At 41.6% G+C, this 23254-nt stretch overlaps 1 protein-coding gene across 1 annotated transcript in view; it reads right to left on the bottom strand.

The window, feature by feature from the left end:
* The window catches only part of SLC35F1 (solute carrier family 35 member F1), a 385982-nt gene that overhangs the window by 30865 nt on the left and 331863 nt on the right, over positions 1-23254 (bottom strand). Inside the window, exons 4-6 of the mRNA XM_032862394.1 lie at positions 11949-12108; positions 6855-7011; positions 4944-4996 (exon numbers count right to left, since the gene is read on the bottom strand). Of these exons, the coding sequence (XP_032718285.1) occupies positions 4944-4996; positions 6855-7011; positions 11949-12108 (370 nt within the window). The remainder of the gene's footprint in view (positions 1-4943; positions 4997-6854; positions 7012-11948; positions 12109-23254) is intronic.

Raw genomic sequence — 23254 nt, 5'->3', positions numbered from 1 at the left:
GTAACAAGGCTAACACCGGATCCACATCTTCAAACGAGAGCTCTCCTGCTGCTAAGAAAGGACTGGCAGGAGAGAGCATGGCAGACCAGCGAGAGGTGCAGTGTCCTAGCCCAGGCAAGGGATGCTCGCGGCTCTGCTCAGGATGGCAGCGGAGGTGAAGGAGAGTGGCTGGGTCTGTGGACACTCAGCAAGCCCTGGTGATAGTCTGGGGCCATCAGGGATACTCAAGGGATCTCATGAGTTAGTTTAGAAACTGTGTGAATTATGGTGCTATTTACCAAGATGCAGAGAACTGAGAGCAGACAGGTTTTCAGGGGAAGTAAAAAGCTTCCTTTAGACGCTTATGCATCAACCAAGAGGATCTGTCCAGCAAGGAGCTGGGTATGTAATTAGCGGGCTCAGAGAAGTGGCCATATGGCTGGTGAGCCACGGAAGAGCAAACTAAACCCACGGCAGAGTTTCCCTCTACTCATCAGGCAATGTCAGGGTGCTTCAAGCTCAAACTCTCTAAACCTATTTTTAAAAAACTGCAGAAATTAAATTTAGGGAGACAGGGATGGAGTATCTACATCATCCCAGCTCACCACTTTGCTAGGTCAACCGATACTTTTGCGTGAGAACATCCTGTTTTGAGAGCAGAGCATGCTCAGCCCCTGGGACTCATGATCAGACCGAGGCAGGTGTGCAAGGTTGCTGCAATTTGCTGACACGCTGCTCGGAGGTGGACACGAGCTGGCTCATGGTTGTGCGCAGTACACCTGAAGACCCAGTGCACTGTCTGTGCGGGGCTTTCCAACCGTCAATCAACGTGATCAAACAAACGAACTGAGTGATTTTTTGACTGACAGCTCTCTAATGGCTGCAACAACTACTTTTGCAGACAAGGTGTGTGTATAGCCATTTCTTATTTGCCATGCTTTCTCTCTCACAAAAGACAGCGTTCGGGAGCTGTTTTCCTCATGCGCTAAAGAGATTTAAGTCAAAGGAATGAGAAAGAATACTATGGGTTCATATCGATTGTGTGCTTGCTACGTGCCATGTACTTTAGATACGTTAACGAATATCTATAACCGTAGAAAAGACCATTACTATTGTTACCCTATTTATATAGGAAAGGAAACAGGCTGAAAGAGTGTATCAATTAAGAAACAGTCCATACCTCAGGTTCAATAGAGGACATTTAATATGGGGCACAAGTCACAAAGGTGCTTGAGAGGGTGATGGGGGAAAAAGGGTGATGAGGCATCCCAGAGATTAGCAGTAGCAGGAAGTTATTCACACTCTTGGAGCTAGAGAGATCCAGGGAGGAGGCGATGTGCCCCGGGGGTCAGAAGGTAGGAAAGCCCAGCAAAGGGACAGTCAACCACTCAGACGGGACTCAGCCTTTTCTAGAGACCTGACCCTGAACGGAGGGAAACAAGGAGACACAACCTGATTTCTTTCTTCCTCCTACCCTCCCATCTCCTACTGCCTCCCGTTGGCCAAATCTAGTTGGAAGCCACTTAACAGCACAGCCTGGGAAGTGTAGTTTGCATGAGTCAGCCTCTGCAGAGCACAGCAGAGGAAGGGTCAGAAACAGATCTGTGGATAAACAGGAAAATCAGCATACAGAGGTTGAGTAACTTGCCCTCGGGACACAAGCAGTCGGACTTTCAATTCTAAGCATATACCCCAGTCCATATGGTTTAATTATTAGGAAGAGAAACAGGGCTTCGATGGAGCATCTGATGTAATTCTAATGAGCACCTCATTTTATATATAATACATACATGATAAATACATGAGGCATGACTTATGACATACCTTTAGATACGATAGATATGACACACACGTGTATACAGTATGCGTCCGTGTATGCTGAATATGTTTTATCTCATCCCTTTGGGATCCCACTGATGTTCTGTATTTCACTTTCCTTTGAGTATACCAGATATTTAAAAACATTTTTTTTAATTCTTAAAGATGGCTTCTTAGCCCATGTGCATCAGGCTGAGTAGGCAAGCGCCCGAGGTGGGCAGGGCTTGCTCAGAGAATGCACAACCCTATTGGTTCCCCCGCTCCCCCCCACCCCTCCCATCCCCACATCCACAGGCAGCCATTGGCCTCCTCGGTGGCCTCACTTCCCCAGATCTCTGATTCAGCCTCGGTAAAAAAAGGTATGTTCTTAATTATCCTTAAGTTCCTTCCTGCTCCGTGGTCCCATTACTCCATCTTCAGGGAAAGGTCAAATCTCTTATTTCGGCCTCCAGGAGAAAACCAAAACCAAAACCAAAACACTCATCACCCACAAGAGCCAAGAAGGGACCCCTGCGTACAGCGAACCTGTGCTCTCTGTGCCACAGCACAGTTTTCCTTTCCTTTGACGTTTGGCTCTCACACCAGTTGGTATCTGCTCCCAAGTCCTTTAACACAATATGGCAAACGGGATAAAGGGAATGTTGAAGCCATTTACTAGATTTCTGACGGTGATTCGAACACACCTGCTCCACAGGACATTTGAGCTCTGTTAGGTCGAACATTTTACTGGAATTAAACGATTGCATAATCAGACCCAGGCTCTCCGCTGAGTAGTGTAAAACAAAGAAATGAAACACCAACAATTAAGGTGGTCTTCTTGCTTTGAATTACTCTCTGCATCTTGCAAATGTTACAGGAAAATAATGGAATCTGTTTTAAAAAGTGCCTTCCAAGTACAGAAAAGATAAAATACATTTATTATCCCACTTGCTCTGTAGGAAAAAAATCTTTTTACTTTGATAAAATGTCAACTATATGAGCTGTCCAAGAGGCCGTGTGAGGGGGATTGCTGATGTGGAGACAGGGGAGGGAGAGAAATGTTCTGACAGATGGTGGGAGATGAAAAGTCTTGGATTTTGGTCTCTTACCTAAGATGCTGTGAGTTTACCACCAGAGACAGCGATCAGAGCTCAGCACTCTTGGGTGACTTCCCAAGGAGTGCAGGGATGCTAGAGAGGACACTGACACACACACCACCCCCTCGCCCCGCCACATCTCCCTACCTCTTGGTCCCCAGAACTAGTATGCCATCTCCCAATTCCCCAGAACGAGAGGGCGATGTCAAGCCTAGACCTCCGGCTATCCCCCCCCCATTCTCCTGTTCTCTATATTTTGAAAGATAAGGGGGGCAGAACAGGCCCTATCACCTTTGCTTGCCCTTCACTCATTTATAGTAAACATTTATTCACTGAACGTTATGTGCCCAGAACTGAGCTAAACAATGACACTGTGTAGTTGGTCAGGATGAGGTAATGAGGACAGAGGCAGCCCTTGTGTAAAAAATCTCAAACCCAACCCTATCGATGTTTTGGAAAGAAAACGATAAATATCTTTCTTGCCCATTTCAGCCTCATCTCCAACCAGGAATTAAACTGATGGCTCTATCATGTATTCCTTTTATCCCACCTTCTATCAGCGTGGACTACAGGGGACTGACAGTTTAATGACAACAGGAGAGTTAAGAGTAAAACTACCTTTGGATGCCACATTTAACTAACACTGAATTAGAATAGAACCTCAGTGGAGATGCATATGACATCCATATCATTAGAGGACAAATTATTTTTGATCACTGCCGTGACTATTAATATGAAATGAATTTATACCACTGCGTGCGAAGTGTTACCAAGCACGGGTCACATTTTGTTTCCTGGATCCGAGAGTCCCAAAGGCAAATGCATCTGTAACCTGCAGCTGGTTTGCTTTCCCCGTTGCCCCTCCTCTCCTCTTCGCACCCCGTCTCTTCTAGTGATTTTCATTGAATGGTAACATTCTATAGCAAAACACACAAGAAACTAAATGGCAGGATTCTGTGACAGACACAAGAGCCGGCAGCCCTTGAAGTCACTAGTGATAACCCCCAGGGAGAGTCATGCATGATTCTGTAGCTGGCGGGGTGCCTTCAGAGGGAATCATGTCAGCAGCGAGCTGGCCTTGGATACTTCTGGGTCAGGGGTAGGGAAGGCGGTGCCAGGAAGCTTATGTCATTGCTGTCCCTGCTGGTGGAAGCAGAATTTGACTAAAGCCGTCAATCTCATCAAAACTCACATAAGCTGGAGGGGTTTCCAGCAGCCTCCTTCTGTGTGGGCGATCTGGCTTCAGCCCGCACTCATATTCACAGTGCGTGTTTTCCAAACACCCTTATAAGCCACACCCCGTGCTCATTGCTGGCATACTGGCCTCATACCATGCATCTTGGTATAGACACTGAAGGGGTATCTATGTAGAAGGATTTAAATACCATTACCTCTCAGGGCTTGCTGTGTGATCTTTATAGCAATCACCTAGGATCTTAAATCCTTGTCCCAATTTTTTTTTTTTTTTTTAAAGAGAAAAGTGATTTTCAGAACAGGTGGAATCTGAGATACCCTGGATGACCATTAACTTGCTCGAAGCGTGTCTGGTATTTTCCACCTAGTCTACTTGGAGATCAATTAACCGTTTCTTATGTGCAAAGTGCTCCCTTCTGAAAAGGTTTTTATGGGCTCAAAACGCCCATTACATTGTTTTCTTTTATGCCTTTTTGTTCATTTTTCCCCCCTTTACTAAAGTGCCACTTTTTAATGATCACATCAGTTTTGTGTCCCTTGGCTAGAGAAAATTGCTGTCATTTATGTCCCACCACTGCCTCTGAGCATTTTTTCTTTCTGGTTGGTCTTTAACCTAATAACATACTTCTATGTGTACACTAATGTCATCTTGACGATGATAATGGGCAGAAGCTCAATTAGGAAACATTAGAAATCATGCAGTTTAGTCTCTCACCGTGTACACAAATTCCTAAAATGACAAGGGATTTCATCTTCCTTTGTCCTTTGCATTCTGAATCCTTTCATGGTTCCTGCCTCACACCTCCCCACATCACTCTTCAAACGTATCCCTCAGGTTTACTAAAAAGAGGATTTTTAGGTGAGCAAAGCTCTTACCTATTTGCCAATCCCAGGGCACCTTTAACAGCTCCTTGTGCTCCATTATGGCTCTGCAAATTCAAAGAAAACAGACCCCATGAGCGAGATTATAATGCGTCCTGCCTTTTTTTTTTTCCTTATTTTTTCATTTACCAGATTTGTGCAAGTCACAAAACAACCACTAAATTGCAAAAATAACCTTCAGCTAGGGATAGGGAAGTCTGCTTTGGCAACCTGAGGTTCCTCCCCACAGGTGCGGCGAGGGCATGGTGGCATTCCAACCTCCCACAGGCCTTTTCCCCCAGAGAGTCTCCCTGCAGGCCTTGATTTCTTCTTGCTTAGATGCATTCTGACAAGTCAGTGGTGAGGTAGGGAAAATTTCTGTGCTTGCAGGTTTAATCAGGTTTTTTTCGAAGTCAGTTTTCTGATTGAGGGTTCTCTAAGGCAGTGGTTCTCAAACCTTAAGGTGCCAAAAAGCCATGAGGGGAGCATGTTGAAACAGTTTCCCATGCTCCTTCCCCAGAGATACGAGTTCGGCAGATCTGGGGTGTGTGAGGGGGCAAGTTCTCCTGTGGTGCGGCTGCTGCTGTTGAGAAAAACGCACTTTGAGAACCACAGCTCCAGAAAAGGACCAGGAGGGTAAATTGGTCCTGCTCCACCAGAAATATGTTGGTTGGGGCGCACACTCAACATACCCCATTTGACACACACAGCCCCGTGCCACTTTGATTTTGCCAGCAGTGGCGCTGAGGGGCTCTATTCACTCAAATGGACTACAACGGAAGCAAATGAGTTCTGGATAGCTGTGGATATGTTTTGGATTCAGGAATAAGAATCCATAAAACGAGCCATCTATCTACAAAATGTTGGTTATGAATTGTTGAACAGGGCAATCTCTTTTCCTCTCACAAAGCTGAAGCACCAAATTTAGGAGCTTTAAAAATGCCATCCCTCTTTCAAAATGAATCAAAAATAAATCCTTTTCAGAGACCCTCCCCATCTTCGTGCCCCATTTGCTATGGAGTTTTCCCCCCATGTCTTGGGATACGAAGATTTGGAGGATTCTTGGAAACAGCCTATTGGCAAACCATGTTTAAGGCAATGCCAAAATATCTTCCATAAATAATTTCAGATACTGAATTGATACAATTACAAGGCACTTGCATTATAGAAAGGGATTTGGTGAAATCAGAATTATTCGTTTCGTAAAAAAGGATTTGGTGAAATTAGACTGCGGGCTGTACTATCAATCTTCACCCCCTTACGTGAAACTAAAACATACGGTCTTTCTTGATGGAAAAGTGTGCTTTGTTTGACACTTATTCTCACAATGATTCTGAGGCACTAGTCTGTGATGACACATATATGTCAAGGCAGGTGGGGTGTTTTCGACTTTCAGATGCTTGATGAATGTCTGTGTTTTATCTCCACATGTTTAAGGACAAGAGAACACCAAACTTCTAAGAGATGAATTTGAAATATGGTTCCTTCAGGCAAATCCTTGGGCAATAAAAGAATGAACTTGTGAAAGGACAAACTTACACTGTGAGCTTTCTAGTAGTTGTTGTCACTAGTAAACAGGTGTCCCTCTTCAGAAGTACATCCAATCATGGCATTTATGCTTTGCTATTCTACTTCTCTAAGTGAAACCACTGGCTGGTTTGGGAGAATCAGTGTACTTCTACTGCTTTCTTGTAAATTGTGTTCAGAGTCCACTAAGTGGTTTTCTAATAATTGATAATAAACTTCTTTAGTTTTGAAGAAGTTTACTAAGAAAGATGCTGAACACAGATTTCATGGAGGAGGTTAGTGAAAGTCTTCCAGTCTTGATTTTTATAAAATAAAGTGACAAACCGTAACCTAAATGAAAATAATTAGAATAAGCCCTAAGACTATCTACTGTCTGAATTTCTTATCATTTTTACTCACAATTGAATTCCGCTGAAAAAAGCCCCAAAGAGTCCAATCATCCCCAGAAATTCCACTCGACTCAGGGTTCGGATGATGTATTCTTCCCAGACGTTGGAAATACCATATAACGTGGCTCCTCCTAAGACCAGAAGGTCCCCTACCAGCTTATTTTCCCCTAGAAATCAGAAACACGAATGCAGCTTCATTAAAATTTTCTTAATGAGAATCTGGCACCAGAAAATTGAACTTCCTTTGTCTATTCTATTCCAATGTTTTTACAAAAGTCCAGTAATTTGCCAACTGAGATCTAGTAAAGTGTGTTTATCTGCGCTCCAGATAGGTTCTGGTATAAAAATCTTGCCTATGTCTGCCCAACCAGAAGTCTTCTTTTACCCAAAAAAGCGACCAGTTGCTTCTAGGATGCACCATCTCTACAAAGCCCCATGTCTACTGTCTATATATATGTCTAGGAATATATGCTAATACATGTACATGTTATATTTGCTGCAGGGTGCTTTCCAACCGTTTAGTGAACATGGTGTAGCACAAACAGAGCTAGTCTGAATTTTCACCCTCTGCTCTACAGGGAAAGAAGCTGTAACAGAAGTAGTCGGGATTCTTTATTTTGACTGTGGGCAACATATGTCCTTGCTTAGAAAATAGGAGTGAAAGAGATTATGAGTTGAAACTTCCAACTCCCCTAAAGTAAGTAATGCAAGAGTGAAAATATAGGTAATTTACTATTACATTAATATTTTCTTATATTTTCATAAAAATGTCTATTTGTTTTAAAACCAGTTTTGGTTGGTTTAAGTTTGGCCAATTTTTAATAAGTGCTGCACCCCACTATTTCTTATCATTAGGCAAATTCTACTCTAGGAAGTGTGAAACCAGGAAGGGTGGACTTTAGCAGCCCATGAGGGCTTGTACTCAAGTAGTCTCCAGCTCTGTCCTCCTGTACAGCTCAGCACATGGGAGCATGGCAGGCATGAAGCTGTGAGGCACAAGAGAGGCCAGATGGGAAGGGTGCTCTCTTCAGCATGATTCTAGGGAAGGGGCTCACACCTCAGGGTAGCCTTGGATTCCCAGGTTGGCTGGAACAACTAAAACCATAGAAGGTTTTCAGTGTTCATTTGGGATCATTGAGCATTCTCTAGGCAATGACTTCACATAAAAGAATCTGAGCTGGGCTTGGGGAAAGACCTCTTCATTCATGCCTCTGCAGTGACATTGGGAGAGTCTATATTTACAGGCTACCCTTGAACAATGCAGGGGATACGAGTGCTGACCACCATCCCCCAAACCCATGGTCAAAAATCTGCATATAAATGTTGACCTCCCAAAGACTTAAAGACTAATAGCCTACTGTTGACCAATAATAAGCCTATGGACTTACCAATAATATAAATAATTAACACATATTTTGTATATGTAATATATACTGTATTCTTACAATAAAATAAGCTGAAGAAAAGAAAATGTTAAGAAAATCAAGAGGAGGAGAAAATACATTTACAGTGCCATACTGTATTTATTGAAAAAAAAAATCCATGTACAAATGGGCCCTTGCATTTCAAATGCATGCTGTTCAAAGGTCAACTGTACTCTTAACAGTGTCACTTTTCCTAAGGCCAATTTCCACTCCTGGTAAGGATCACGGAGAGAAGAGACACTGAAAGGTGGGAGAGCTTGCTGGAGTCAGCCTCCTGGGAAAACCACACTTAACCACCAGATGGAGAAATAAATGGTGAATTAGACTATTCTGGAGTGTTGAAAGATTATTCACATAATTTATGAAAATGAACCCATCCCACTGAATATTTTTGAGTTTTAAATGTGACCAACTGCCTTGTTTTTCTGGTACTCTCTTGGTTTTAGTACCAAATTCCCTCAACTCAGGAAACTCTATCATACTGAGCAACCCGAGACAGTCATTTCTCCTAATTCACTGCAATAGAACAGCTGTACATTTCTTATAAGGGTCATGATTATAGAGAAATAAGTACAAGTGCTGTAGCAGAAAAAATACTGGCTAGATTCACATCTAAGCCACACCATTTAGTACTGGTGTGCCCTTCTCATCTCCATTAGCCTTGATTTCTTCAGCTGCAAAAGTGAGACTAAGAAAACTTTCTTTGCATATTTAGGAGAATTAAATGAGATAATGCATGTGAAAGTGCCTTGCACCAAAAAAATGGTCACTCTTTGTTTCTGATTTAATTAAAATGTTCCTCCTTGGAAATGTTTTCTCTTCCTTGAAATAACTACAAAACTATGTTTAATAATAAGAAAAAAAATGTCATTATAGGTATCTAACATCTTTAATAAATGAACTAAAAGATGCAGTAAAAGTATTATAGTCGAAATATGATAATAGTGGAGAGCAAGAAATATATTTATCATAAGGAGCTGTTTTAATTGAGTTTCATCTTAGTCTTAGGACTTTCTTCCCTTCCCCTCCCACTTGTACAGCACACTCCCCAGGCACCGAGGCAGAACCTCCTAGGGCCACAGACTGTGGGTGCCTTCTCTCCACTTCTGTCTGCGGTGGGCAAAGCTGCTGGCACAGCTTCCTCAGAAGCACGCTTCCTGATAAGGACATTTTGAGCCCGCTGCCATCTGTGACATTTCCTTTAGCAAGGCTTAAATCAAAATGAGGAAGAAACATCCTAACAAGAAGAATGAGAGCAATTACTTAAATTATAATGAAGTCAGAGGAACTTTGAACAGGCCGTTATCCCTGTGCTTGAGGAGAGAATTTTCAAAATCCCAAGCTAAGGTGAACTGTGGATCGAGCAATAAAAAAAGGATGAAGTCAGTCTCTTTTCCTATGAAAAGCTCTTGATTGGGGGATGACGATTTATATTGAGTTGAATGCCTGACTGAGGTTCTGATGAATAACTGGAGTATTTCAAAAAATTTCTGTCCCTGGTGAGTAATAACACTGAGCCAATTCTACTGTCAAGGTGAAAACAAATGGACTATTTTGCATAGTGATGCACGCCAATGTTAATATTAGATTGTCCTTAAAACCAGACTGGTTTTTTTTTTCTTTTTCCAAAACATTTTGCATGACAGCTTAAATTGCTGTCTAATTTATTTTGTCTAATTTATTTTATAAAATAAGCCATTGGATCCTCTATTTGGGCTGCCTTTAGAACACCATACCATGTACTTGGGCACCATTCCTTTAGCATGGAAGGTACTCTGTGATGATAAATTTTCATCGTTAACATGAAGACTTCACATATCACAAAAAGGAGGGTGCTGTGAGTCTTAAACAGATAAAACCTGCTCCAGTGTGTTTGAGCTACTCTGCATTGTTTTTTTAAAAATTACTTCTTTTGGAAGACCCTCAAATGGACTTACTTTCTTTTCTTTAATAGTATCACTCCTCTCCTAATACTGCGTTTGAGATCAAGAAGACATTTTTTGTCCCTAGGAGTAATGAATACAGTCTAGTGAAATCAATTCAATTTAGCTTAACATTCTGGGCTTTGCACATGCAGATTGTCAGGGCAATTGTCTTCCTTGACCAGGAAATGAAGATGACAGAAGGTGGTCCAATGGCTAAGGTTCACCAAAGCAGAATTTTCATAAATAAGGGCACGTGCTTCTGCTTAGTCTATGTTTCTGTCCTTCCAGTAAAGCAGAGAAAGTGTAATTAAATTATAAGCTTAGAACCACTAGTCACATTATATCAGACGAAAAAAAAAAACTATCTGATTTTTCCAAAGAGATTATCCATATCAGGATCACATGGGCATAGAGCGTAAAACTGGCCCTTTCATATGATATCTATTGATATCCCATGAACCAGTGTTTCATAGAAAAGAATCTGGGAGAAGCTGGTGTGTGTATTTTAGCCCATCTGTTAAGGTAGGGTTGATTATGTTGTATAGGCAGTGGGTTTGTGAGGACCCCAAGGCTTTCTCTCTTTTACTCCGTGTTGTATCTTTAGCTCCCAGAGATGTGGAAGAGGGAAGGACCTCCCCCAGAGTTCAAGAGCCTTGGGTTCTATTCTAGACCCGCTCTGGTAGCTCTGTGACCTTGGGAACTTGGCTTCCCTGTATCTTAGTGTTCTTGTGGGTCACAAGAAGTTGCTGAACAAGGTCTGTTTCAGCTACAATGTTCTATGATGCAACTTAAAAAGATAAAATGTATTTATTTCCTACACTTCCTACAACCTAGGCACTTCATACAACCTAGGTTCATTATGACAAACATCCCAATTTTGATTATCATCTAATTCCCTAGAAGGAAGGACAAGTCCAAGAACTATAGAAATGGGAATACTTTCTATCCTATTCTTGATATTAACAAAGGAGGTCATTTTTTTTTTTCCCCTGTTCTCTAAAACCTTATGTAGCATAAGAATTTTTGTACATTTTAAAGAACTGCAAGGCTTAAAAAAGGTTCCTCTGGAAACCATCCTCACCATCCTGAATCAGGATCCCCATCAGATTTATAGCAATTTGATGAATAAATCTTGAAGCTTTACCTTACAGGTCTATAAGCTGTGATTGATAACCACAAATCCTTCCTACCAAAAAAATAAACAAACAAAAAAACATGCACAAGGAGACTAAATTTATTTCCCCCTCCATAAAAGTATTACATATTCCCAATCTAGTCTTCAAACTTCAAATATCCACTCTTAGATTATATACCAACCTTCATCCAGTGGTTTGAGAACTCAGTCTTTCCTTGACTTGAGAAAGAAAGAGTTGGAGGGTCGGTCTGGGGCAAGCCCCTGCACTTCAAGAGAGGACCACCAACACCATGTTTAACCAGCTGGTTTGGGCCAGGCAGTAATGACCTTCCAAAATAGCCTCCAAATGGGTCCTAACCCCCAATTTTAAACACCATCTGAATGTTTCTGAATATATGCAGAAAGAGCAGAAAATTTGTATTTTGCCTCTTTCATTTACTCATGAAACATGGATTAAGCACCTCCCACATGCCATATTCAAGGTGTTGAGGAACAAACATGACTCAGACACAGACACTGGGAGCCCAGCTTCCTTGTTACTACCCTACCATGAACATTCCACGTCTTGTCTTGGCCTCACACATATGGGCACATAATGGGGCAAACACCTAGGGACTCACCTGCTCCCTGATGCCTTCCCACGAGGACATCCGCTCCTGCCATGCAGCCCATTCCCAGGATGCAGACCACGATGCCGAGGAAATGCACAGCCTTGTACCGAATCAGCAGGAAGAACCAGGAGAGCAAAATCACCACCGGGATCACAAAGCAGTCCAAGAGCTATAGGGAAGGAGTGAGGTTAGCAACAACAGGACATTCAGGAGGAAGTTTCCCATATAATAAAGAAAAATAACTCAGCCCTGTAGAGAAGGTATTTCCCCTGAACCTGAGTGTCTGTGTGGACCCAGAACTGATTCAGTTAAACAGACTCTGAAAAAAGCACAAACTAATTAAACATCTCCCAAGCTGTGAGGGAAAGGGCAGAAGGCCAATGGATAAGATGGTGGTGAACAGTGTCCTGCCCCGACTAGGTGGGGGCAGGTCTGCCTCCCATCTTTCTTGGTGCCCAGACTCCCCCAGAACACCTCACATGAGGGGAGAACACGTGGAGCTGTTTTAGATGGTTCCACTATTTGAGGAGTAAATTGGGATGGGAGGTGAAGAGGCAGAGGTCTTACCATGTTTTATAAATTATTAGAATTTAGACAAAAGTTGAACTTAATTTTCTCCCAGATAACTGTCTCCTTACTACTTGTAAACATATTTGCTCTAAATACAAACACAAAATGACTCTCGAGTTCACAATACTTTAAAAATTCTGTTGTAAAACAGAGTAAAGGGGGGGGGAGGAATAAAGTGTATAGAAAAAAATTTTTATTTCATTTCTTACATATTTTGTGCTAATAGTGAGATTCCATCTGACATGGAAGCCCCAGGAGTTGGTAGAGAGTTGCCCTAATCATGGAGCAAGTTAATGTGGTGAAATGAGGAGACCGTTGCGACTGGAGTCCAGAGATTTGAATTTGAGTACCATATCCTTCCTTAGAGTAGCGTGAACTCAGGCAAATCACAAACTCAGGAAGCCTCAATTTCCTGCTAGTATAATGAAGAGAATAACTCACTGACTTCCTCCAAAATGGACCGAGAAGCTTAGACATAAAACATGAGAAAACATTTTATAAATTACAAGGGTCTCAATGCTGGTCTGTAATCGTGCTTCCAAACACATGCTCTGGGCCCCTCAGAGCAGGTTGTTTCTACCACATCCTAGTAAAACACAGTGTCTTTGGATACTCCAGCAAGGCAGGATCTCCACTAGACAAACTACGTCCCACAGGACTTCCAAGTCCATGTACCAAATGAGAAACTAGTAATTCTGTCCCACCACCCTGTCCCACTCCTCTGCTAGAATCCTAAACAAGTGACTTCAGCACCCCAAGTCGGATGCAGGGCAGTGATCCCTGTACTCCTCCACTCTTCCTGCCTATATCCTGTCAGTTACCAAGCGCTGCCAATTCCATCTTCTAAACATCTCAAGTGCATTCATGCCACTCTCTCCCATTTTTGCCACCTGGACTAAGCTGGCATCCTATCTTACCTGGAATAAGCCTTTCTGTTCTGCCTCAGGGTCTTTAATCATGCATCCCCCTCCATCTGGAATGCCCCATCTGAATTCCCAAACTCCTGCCTCCTTTTCCTTCAGGCCTGCACTTATATACTGCCTTCTCAAGGAAGCCTTGTGGGTTCCCAGGCCAGGTCAGGTCCATCCATGCTTTCCTTGTGTCCTGTGTCCTCTATAGTGTTGATTGCAACAATACGTAATGAGTGCAGAATTATTGGCATGATGTCTGACTTCCTTATGTGTCCAGAGGTCTATGAGAGCAGGACTAAATTCTCAGTACCCAGACCCTGCTGTGTTCATGAGAAGTATCCCAATGATAGTGACTGAACAAGTACATATAGGATTTTTAATGATCAATAACATCCAAGATTCATTAAAGGATGAAAAATATTTGTATATTTGCAAAGCATGCCTGCCCATCAGCCTGACTTTGGAGACCATAAACAGCCCTCAGAATCCCCTCCTTCAAAAAGGTTTTTGTGATTGGCAGACTCTCAGGCTTCTTTGTGCCTTGGTCTCCTTTGCTACACAAACAATCAGAATTGTAAGCTTTCCCTTGCCCCGCCCCCCGCCCCAGGGTGCTGTGAGACAATAGGTGATGAAGGGCCCAGTGAATGCTGAGTAACAGCCTGTTGCCTGGGGTCTGAGTCTATAGGTCACAGCACTCCCCTGAGGGACTCTGTATTGGGGGGTGGGGGCTGCTAATATTGCCGGATAGCACAGGGTTGCTCACTGCACAGTTAATTAGCAAGTTAATGATCCTACTTGATAGGCTAAAACGCTCTAAGGCAGTTAGTACAACAGGCTTCAAATGCCATTGAAGTATATTAGGAAATTTGAGTTTGCCAGTATAAATTATTCACTGGACAAAAAAAAAAGAACAACAAAAAAACAGTTGGTGTGTCTTGTTTTAAAAATTAGAAATGATTGAATCAATAGTTGAAATATTTAGCTACAGGCTCCACAATTTGGATTTCATTGTCCAGCTGGAAGCCCTTCGTCAGTGGAGCCGAGGGCTTCTGTTCCCGAATTATGAAAGGCTAACCAGGACATCATTCAAACTTTGGGGAGGACTGAGTGAGCGTTTTTGGTTCTCAATGTCATAAGAAACCCCAAAGAGCTGGACGAGTCCTGGGATCTATTCCTTTAATGGGTTGAACTGAAAAATCCTTATTTGTACATGGCCGTTGGTCCTATGGATGGGGAATACCTTTAAAAGGAAGGGGAAAGGATAAAGGATAAAGAAGTATACAGTTCAAGCCAGGGTTTCTGGAATATTCAGCTAGGGAAGCTTGGTGCCCAGCATACAGTGGGGGGTCAATAATGGGTGGCTGAATGAATTAATGAATGGACAGGTACTTGACTTGGTATCACTGCCTGTAGGAAGGACATTAGGACTAATTCAGGCGCTGCTGGCATTTTGGATGGGGCAGTGTATTAGGCAGGATTGCCCCATGATCTCTGCAGGGCTTTCAGCATTGCTGGGCACTGGCCACTAAAACAAATGCTCATATTTACTTACAACCGCCCCTCAGTTTAGAATCAATTAGACTCCCCGTACTGCCTTTATTTAAAAGCTGGGGATTCAGAAGTTTCAAGAGATGAAGTGATATGTCAAGGTCACTCAAACTGTTGTTATGGGGGGGGGGGGAGTTCTGTCATGGGTTTTTTTTTTTTTTTTTTAAACAACATATTAATGAGGGTCGATGACAGGAATTGCCACAGGTAGAGATCTCATCACTGCATCTGTGACTACAGAAGGAAATAAACATTGAGAGCTTCTGTTAGTAAACAGGCTATTAATTTTAGTGATTTTTTTGGCTCTAGCCTTTTCCCTGTGGTCATATAGCATGAAACATATAGACAAAATAATTCTCCAATAGTTTTCTGGTGGCTTAACTCCTTAGCAAAGTGGTTGTTGGAGTAATAAAAGAGAGAAGTGTGATAACAGAGGTCCACAATTGGGGCTGTTAAAAAAAAGACAAAGAACAAAAACCCTTCTGATTCCGTCATTAATCTTTAGGAGACTCACCTTTCTTTGCATACATTTCTATATCCAAAAGGAAATGATAAAATATTAACACCAAAAAATAAACAAATGAATGCTATTTCATAATTATCTTTTTTCCCTTCTCTCTTTACAAGTTTTTATTTAAATTCCAGTTAGTTAACATACAGTGTAATGCTATTTTCAAGTGTACAATATAGTGATTCCATACTTCCAGACTATGCCTGGAGCTCATCACAGCAAGTGCTCTTCTTACCTGCATTGCCCGCTTAACCCATTCTCCCCCCCACCTCCCCTTTGGAAACCATCAGTTAGTTCTCTATAGTTAAGAGTCAGCTTCTTGGTTTGCCTCACTCTTTTTTCGCTTTGCTCCTTTGTTTCATTTCTCAAAGTCCATATCTAAGTGAAATCACACAGTATTTGTCTTTCTCTGACTGACCTATTTTGTTTAGCATTATCCTCTCTAGCTCCATCCATGTCATTGCAAATGGCAAGATTTCATTCTTTTTATGCTCTGAAAAATCTCAACGGACACTAAGAACACCGTGGAAAGAAAAGTGCTCATTACAACCTTGGATTTACATCTTTTTTATCCAAAAGATTTAAACTAACTCTTCCACATCATTAGTCTTTTTTTTTTTTTTTTTTGATAGACAGAGATCACAAGTAGGCAGAGAGGCAGGGAGAGAGAGAGAGAGAGGAGGAAGCAGGCTCCCCGCTGAGCAGAGAGCCCAATGCGGGGCTCAATCCCAGGACCCTGAGATCATGACCTGAGCTGAAGGCAGAGGCTTTAACCCACTGAGCCACCCAGGCACCCCCACATCATTAGTCTTTAGATGCTACCTGCCAGAGAGGTCTATGATCCCAAGTTGTCTGAACTATTGATGAAGGCACTGGGGCATACCATGCTCAGTGGGTGGGGCACATTCTCTGAAGCCAAGGTGATAGCTCCAGGATTATTATTTAAACTGGGTAGCTTTAAATAACATTTACAGTAGGTTGTACATGTTATTAATATTTTGCTTAGTTTGTATTTATTTATTATAAATATACAGTTTGCAAAACACATTATTTTTACTTTATCTCCAAAAATAGCACTTGAAAAGAGTTATGATTATACCCATTTTATGGGTAAGGAAACTGAACCTCCAATAATAGAGCAAGTTAGTGCCAGAGTTGGGGCTAAAATACTAGTATTTGGAATCCTAGGCTTCACAGAGTTAAAGTGCAGCTTCCAAAAATTATTTAATAATAACTAAAAAAGACTGTGTTGACATTGCTTTTAGGACAACAGAAGTTAATATTAAATAACTTAATGTATATATATTTTAATTGGAAAATCACAGCATCATTTAACTTTTTCTCCTCTCTCAGCCTCCCTGTCTTTTCAGCTTCAGCCAATCTCTTACCATTGGATCTTTCCTGACAGTCTTCAACCACACATGGTTATGCTCTCTCCTTAAAACACACACACACACACACACACACACACACACCCTCTTCTTTCCAATACCCACTCAAGCTTCTCTCTTCCTTTCTATGCTAACCCCATTTGCCAACACTCCCCAGACCACCTCTATCTGAATTCAGAAACGCTCAATCTGGTTTTCATGCTCACATGTAAGTCCCTCCTCTCCTCTAACATGGTCATTCCTCCTTCACTATATTTTTCTCCACCATCTCACTCAGAACCTGGAATTTAGTAGATGACCAATAAATGCTTGCTGAATTAAAAACAAAACGAAACAAAACAAAAAACCTTTTTCTACCCTTACTCTGTCCCTAATTCAGCTGCTCCGATGACTTTCTCGCTTGTCATCCCACTAATTTTATTTAACTTATTTCTTGTATGAAATATGAATTTTATCCCTTCTACTTTACTTGATGTGTGTCTATCATTGTCATGTGCATATTTAGTTGATATGTATCTATGTCTCAATATCTTTGTGAGTAAATGTAAGTGGCTGAACTCAGAGCCACTATATAACTTGACTAGTTGAGTCCTATTGCAACTTGGATGATTATGATGATACATTTCTGATTTACAGAGAATTTCATTATACAATCACCAGCACATTAATAAAAGTTCTGATTGTTAAATGTAATCATGCTACATGACTCTCAAAATTAGTGCAAAATGATTAAATAAGGAAAATAATGTAAATCCTGTTCCCATGACATATCCCATAACCATGCGAAGTACAACAATCTCACTTGTGGTACGATACACCATAAGCCTGCCAATATCACATATACCATTGGATTACTGCATCCTCTCTCTATGTGTGTTTCTAGTTCTATCTCACCTTCATTTATTTGAAAGAGAGAGAGAATGGTGCATATGAGTTGGGGGAGGCAGAAGGAGAGGGAGAGAGAACCCTCAGGCAAACTCCCTACTGAGCGCAGAGCCCTATGTGGGACTCCATCTCATGTCTGTGAGATCATGACCTGAGCTAAAATCAAGATTGGCCCATCAGCTGACTGAGACACCCACGTGCCTCTAGTATTTTTGTTTGTTTTAATCAAAACAGAAAATGTAGACAGTCACATAGCACCTAAAGTAAATGGTAAACTTAGGCTGTTGTTAAATTTTTCTCTCAGTTCCACGTTTCACCAAATTAATCCAAAGTATAAACAAAATTAATTTTATTTTTAAAAAGAATCAGTAGCTTTGCCTGGAGGTACAGCAGAAGACCAGAAGTTTACTTCTTTCCACAAGAAGTGATTTCTTCCAAAAGACCAAATTTGTGACTTAGATTTTATCCCTTTCAAAAAGTTACTTTAATTTATGAAGAGGAACAAATACCAGAGCGTCATAAGGGTCATAAAATTAGCTTGTCATGCTATTTTATGTTTTCTGACTTGTGTGCTTACAAGCTTTGCAACATGATGATGACGAAAAATGTAGGTAACCTGGATGGGAGAATTGCTCTGCGAATCCAAAACAGGCATTTCAGGAAATCTCCCTAGAATTTACATTTTGTTCTTATAGACTTAAAGACTCAACATGGCTTGTCCTTTATTATTATTATTTTTTAATATTTATTTATTTATTTGACAGACAGAGATCACAAGGAGGCAGAGAGGCAGGCAGAGAGAGAGGAGGAAGCAGGCCCCCTGCTGAGCAGAGAGGCCGACGTGGGGCTCGATCCCAGGACCCCGGGACCATGACCTGAGCCGAAGGCAGAGGCTTTAACCCACTGAGCCACCCAGGCGCCCCATGGCTTGTCCTTTAGCTCCATCTTATGGACCTTAAATATCTTCAGAAAAACTGAGTCACTCTGATAAAATATCTATATTCAGAGGCTTAGAGGTTGTCTTTTGTAGCTAACAAGCTACCTGTACTGTTTTCTTTAATGTTGAATATTTGTGGTTCCAATCACTTACTTCTGCTCTCCTCTAGAATCTATCTGGCAGAAAATAATAACTTGACCCATTTGGATTAGCTATTTTTGTAGGTCAAATTGCTTGAATATTGACAATTCCTCTTGGTCACCTAAGATACCCAAAGAACCAAATGGAGATTCTTAACACTAGATCTGGTGTGCAGAAGACAGTCTTGCCTCCTATTTCCCACTTCAATTTTAACTGAGCCTAATCTTTCTTAGGCAGATATACCGGGGGAAACAGCCATCAAGCTGAGGCCTCTTTCTCCGGGGTCCTTCTAGCAAGGGACAATCCACAAAGCAGGCAGAAATGAAACATTCGGGTGACAGTTTTTTCCTCCTTTTTCTTTCCTATTAAGACCTAACAACCCCACCAAGCAGTAAAGTTCCCTATTGGATATTGAATTAGCTATTTCCTCTTTAGGGTGAAGTAAGGAGGGATGGAGAAAAAGGACAGTTTTCTTCCATTCTCTCAGTGTTTAGAAGGGAATGATGTCCCCCTGGGCCTGAGTGGTATCATGGAGAAAACAGGTGTTCCTCCATCTTCCTTCTATACCATTTTGGTTTGGCTAACATGTACGTTCACATAAATGTTCATTCCTTGATCAAAGTTCTACGTATCATATTATCAGTCACAAAAATCTCTAGAAGGAGAAAATCAGCATAAAATGTTAACAATGGTCATCTTTGGATAAGATAACTGGATTGTCACAACCCCACCATCTCAATTGTCTGTGGTTTCCAAATTTCCTCTCTTGAGTATATACAGCTTTCAAAATATATACAACAACACATGTTAGGAGAGTGTAAAAAACCTACAAGAGTCAGATCAGTCTTTCTCAAGGGAAGCAGATGGTTTGTAAAAAACTTAAAACAAAACACAAAACCCGCCACCCAACTGCTCCCATTCCAGTAGAGCATAATGAGGAGGTGATCTCATCCCTCTCTCTAATTGTCTGCCAAAAAGACTCCTCCGCCAGCCTCAGGCTCCTCATTAGCGCTCCCCTCCGGCTATTCACAGGGAAAAAGCTCCCCTCACGTGGCCCAGCTGTCAGAGGCTAAACCTGAGGCAACTACAAGGTGATTCCAGGAAAGAGAACATTTCCCTACTTTCCCTTCCTCTGCTTCTAATTGGCAATTCTCCTGTGTTTATAAAAGTGATATATATTATAAATTCATCTCCGGTGAGTAAAACTGAAGCATTAACAGAGAAAGATCTTAAAAAAGGAAAAGGACAATCTTCAGTATCACAGACACAACAAAAGTCCTTTTTTGGCAGACAGTCCAGCTGAAGAGAGTGGGGTATAAATTTGGAAAATGCACATTCATACGCAATCAAGAACCACTTTAATTCAGTGGCCTGGACACGTACGCATCCCCGGAGTGTTTGAAAAATCCACCTGGGAATATCTTTCATCAGAAACGGGCTCTTCTGGTAGACACCCTCCTTCCCTCCACCTCTCGGATTTTTTTCCTCTCAGAGTTATTCTATTCATAACACCTCCACCCCTATACCTTAGGACCTAATGTTTAGGTTTTATTGTCTTGAAATATTCACATTAGATGAAGACATATTTCCATCATGTTGCCCAAGAGAGCCAAACTAATAAAATGTGTCCTTGTGCTGATTATATGACAGCCATATTCCAGGAAATGTCCTATTTCCGAGACTTAGAAAAAGATTTTAACCAAACTACTTTTCTTGTTACTACCAGTAAGGATTTAAACGTGTGACTTTTCTATGTATCCTTGTGCCAGTCCATCAGAACTTCCTAGCTGTTAAAATACATTCACTTTGTTTCTTTGGCTTCAACTCTCAAAGACAGAAAGAAAGAAAAGGGGGGAAAAAAAGACACTACCCTGCACTGAAAATCTGGGACAGAAACCTGGAAATCTAGGTGACCCCTGGAAAACACATAATTAGGAGATATGTACTCCGTAGCTCTGCTGTAGGGAAATCTATCTCAGGTGAGAGCAGAGCTGTCCCATAGGACAAATTCCTTCTGGGTGAGCATCACCGGACTTTGAATCAGGTTTAAGAATAAGCTGTGATTATCAGTAAACCGGATTTTAGAAGTAGAAAGCAAGGAGTTCACATTTACTGAATGTCTACCATAGAACAGGCAGAATGCTAGGTTCTTATTTTTCCCATTTTACAGACGCTAAAACAGCATACTGAAGTTATAGGTAACTTACTTCAAGTCACACAGTCGTAAGTGTCAAGAGCCAGGATGATCCCAGGTCTGCCACTCTTCTTGTACAAAGTGAGTATAAGCAGTCAGGTCCAGGTGGGGTAGAAACTATATCAGATCCAGTTATAACAACACTGGTCTAGGCTGGGTCAGCCTTGACTCAGTCTTGCAGGCTCCTGTGCTCTTTCTTACCCTGAGAGCATGTTGGCGAGTGAGCAGACTCTGAGGGTATTAAAAAAATAACCACTGGTTGTCTGCATTTTTTATATTAAATAAGGTGCAGTTTATAAGAAAAAGTGTATGAGAATTAGAATTGTATCACCAGAATGGAAACTGCTGCTTTCCATTCATTACAGCATAAACTATGGCTCTATTTTGCTGAAAATATCCATTCATCAATATCCACTTAATGAATGATACCTCTTCCCAGGAAGACAATCACAAACCTAGTTATAATTTTTTTCTTACACATCCAACATTTTTACAGAAGGAAAAAAAAAGGAATTAGAATAGTTCGGGATTGGCGATGAGTCTTTGATACTGTGTGGCTATCTTGAGTGGTTTTTGGAGAAGTGGGTTGCCTTAAGTCAGCCATGCACCACTAACTTGTATTTCTTATTTATAAAAATCATCAGACAGAAGAACATTAACAATAACATTAAAGAAAGCACACATTTCAAAGCACATATTGAAGGAAATGAAAGTTTCTGATGAAATATTAATTCTACATTAATTTTGCATTACTTTTGATTCCTCCCAGCATTAAAACAGCAGGCAGAAAGAATTTCAAAAGCTACAGGAGAACATCTTGTACTTTTTTGGGCTCTGCTTCTAGGTTTAATTCAACTCTTCCAGGTTTTATTAAAAAAGACAAAATCCGATTTTCAATGCCTTATACTCATCATTTATTTATGTATTCAACAGGTGTTTATTGAGCACCCACTGCATGCTCAGCGCTGCTAGAGATGCAGCAGATACCAGAGTGAACAAGACTTTCTACAACTTTCTCCAACAGACACCAATGAATACACATCTCTTTCCTGGAGTTCACCGTCAGTGCTCCCCTAGGACTTGCCTGGCCCTGAAGCTCCTTCTGTCCTCTGATCTTTGGGACCTTCCCGTTCTACTCCTTAAGGGACCTGGCTTCCAGCATCTATCCCATGTCCCTCTTGATCCTGTCCTCTCTGTTGGCTATTTTTCTTTGCCATATAGGCCCATGCTGATTTTACCCTGGAAGCCTAATTGCTCTGTAGCTTTTTATTTTTCCCTCTTCACAATCACTTTCTGAAAGATTAATCTACAGCCACTGCCTCCGGTATTTTGGCCCCAATCATTCCTCAAGATACAGCAATACTGACACCTCTCTTGGCCAGGATCACCAAAGCTACATTGTGTTGCTGCTTTTGACTAAACCTTCTGCAGCATTTGGCGTTACTAATCATTCTCTCATTTAATTCTCTCCTCTTCTGATTTATGTCTTTTTTCTTCCCTCCTGCCTCTCTGGCCCTTCCTTCTGTTTTTTTGTTTTTTTTTTTGACTCATTTTGTTCTTTTTGTCCCTCAAAGTTGTCACGTCTGAGGGCTCAGTCCTTGGCACTCTCATTTTCATATTCTACATATGCCACCCTCTGGCTGTCACCCACCCCTTACTTCCTTTCCTGCCAAACTTCTTGAAAAGACTTGCTTTCAGCCACTGCTTCCGTCTCCCTCAAATTCATTCAGCCACTCAGTGCAATCTGGGTTCTGTTTCCCAAGCACAGTCAAAACTGCTCAAAAATACACTTCTTGTTTTTGAACCCAGCAGAGACATTTTAGTCCTTACTGGACTCAGTATAGCATCTGACACTCCCTCCTGCTGGTGCTCTTACCTGCCAGGCTCCCCATCCATCCCTTCATCTCTCAAGCCTCCTTGTCAGACTGCTATGAGTTCCTAGTCTATGGGCTCCTGCATTTACTCTCGTTTCTACTATGCTATGCTTCTGGGACTTTGCCATGGTATCTGTTCCCATCTCTCCACACTTATCCTGAATGATGTCACCTACTATTCTGGCTTCAAAAGTCATCTCTCTGCTGATGACTTCCAAATCTATGTCTCAAATCTGGACCCATCTCTTAGACTCCAGAGCCTCCTGATCTCGTGTGGATGTACCAAAAATACCTACAGCTCTGCATGGCACGAACATAACTCACTCTTTGTCTCCATACTGTTCTTCCCCCGC

Source organism: Lontra canadensis, unplaced genomic scaffold (genome assembly GCF_010015895.1).
Source record: "Lontra canadensis isolate GAN:19392208 unplaced genomic scaffold, GSC_riverotter_1.0 scaffold23, whole genome shotgun sequence".
NCBI classification, from domain to species: domain Eukaryota; kingdom Metazoa; phylum Chordata; class Mammalia; order Carnivora; family Mustelidae; genus Lontra; species Lontra canadensis.
Note: the sequence above shows the minus strand (reverse complement) of the source record. Positions and strands in the feature narration are given on the sequence as shown.